Source organism: Lottia gigantea (genome assembly GCF_000327385.1).
Source record: "Lottia gigantea unplaced genomic scaffold LOTGIsca_9046, whole genome shotgun sequence".
Lineage (NCBI taxonomy): Eukaryota > Metazoa > Mollusca > Gastropoda > Lottiidae > Lottia > Lottia gigantea.
Genome location: NW_008710964.1, coordinates 1 through 1,479, shown reverse-complemented (window position 1 = coordinate 1,479; position 1,479 = coordinate 1). Strand labels below are relative to the sequence as shown.

Here is a 1,479-nt window from a genome sequence, read left to right as displayed (position 1 = left end):
CTAACTCACTTATGATTGAGTTGTGAAGACTAACCAGAAGCCAATAGGCTATATTCCTTATATATGCAGTACCGGTAGTTGAATATATCCCTNTCATGTACCCAAAGTGAAAAGTTCATTAGCTTCTACCTATGTTTAGCCAAAATGTTGTTTTGGATTTCTGGGTTTCGTCTTGCTGTTCGTTAGGAGGGCCTAATTGGATTATTTATGTGAAAGGGATATATTGTTCAACTTGGGTACATGAAAGAGGGATATATTGTTCAACTTGGGTACATGAAAGAGGGATATATTGTTCAACTTGGGTACATGAAAGAGGGATATATTGTTCAACTTGGGTACATGAAAGAGAGATATATTGTTCAACTTGGGTACATGAAAGAGGGATATATTGTTTAACTTGGGTACATGAAAGAGGGATATATTGTTCAACTTGGGTACATGAAAGAGGGATATATTGTTCAACTTGGGTACATGAAAGAGAGATATATTGTTCAACTTGGGTACATGAAAGAGAGATATATTGTTCAACTTGGGTACATGAAAGACTGATATATTGTTCAACTTGGGTACATGAAAGACTGATATATTGTTCAACTTGGGTACATGAAAGAGAGATATATTGTTCAACTTGGGAACATGAAAGAGAGATATATTGTTCAACTTGGGTACATGAAAGAGAGATATATTGTTCAACTTGGGTACATGAAAGAGGGATATATTGTTCAACTTGGGTACATGAAAGAGGGATATATTGTTCAACTTGGGTACGGTAGGCTACATGAAAGGGATATATTCAACTACCGGTACTGCATATATAAGGAATATAGCCTATTGGTTTCTGGTTAGTCTGAAACATCTGCCTCTTCCAGCCTCTGATGGATATTTTGACAGTTTTCAGCTTGAGTAGATATTGATATGAAATTAAATTAACTTTATGATGATTGTAAATTAGTGTTGGACATCACTGTAACTTTGTTGTTGTTAGTATCTTTGAACTTTTGGCTGCATATGCAATTTTAAATGGTAAAAGCTAGATGGTTAAAAAAATTTTTTATGGCATTGGAGAAGTGGCATAAATGGTGCAAGGAGCAAATTGTGGTATGACTGAACTACAAAAATATTCATCTTTCCAAATACTGTATATTTTATCTGAGTTTTGCAGATCTGATGTATCTAAATAAAGCTTGAAAACCTCTGCACCTGCAGAGATGCAGAATGTCCTGGTGTAATAGGGCTTCTTTTTTCTGTCTGTAAACCAGCTTACATCTGTCCAAATAGAGACAAATGTTTCGGTCTAGCTTCTGTTAAGACTTGAGTGACAAAAATACATTTGACTCTAAAGCACATGTGATTGTGAAGAATAAGTATCAATCATTATATTTTAACTTGTTTATTTGATGTTTGTATTTCATAATGAATAGAGAGTAGATCTAACCAGAAATAATTTTGTTTCCTAATTGTTATTAAAGGAAGTTGTGG

The 1,479-nt window shown here is 34.2% G+C and overlaps 1 protein-coding gene across 1 annotated transcript; it reads right to left on the bottom strand.

The window, feature by feature from the left end:
• Window positions 1-205: 205 nt before the first annotated feature.
• LOTGIDRAFT_148473 (hypothetical protein) lies at window positions 206-715 on the bottom strand (the record flags this gene model as incomplete). The annotated part of the gene is made up of 1 exon (XM_009068548.1): window positions 206-715. A coding segment is annotated over one exon (510 nt), but the record flags the coding sequence as incomplete, so codon positions are not given.
• Between the last annotated feature and the right edge of the window lie 764 nt (window positions 716-1,479).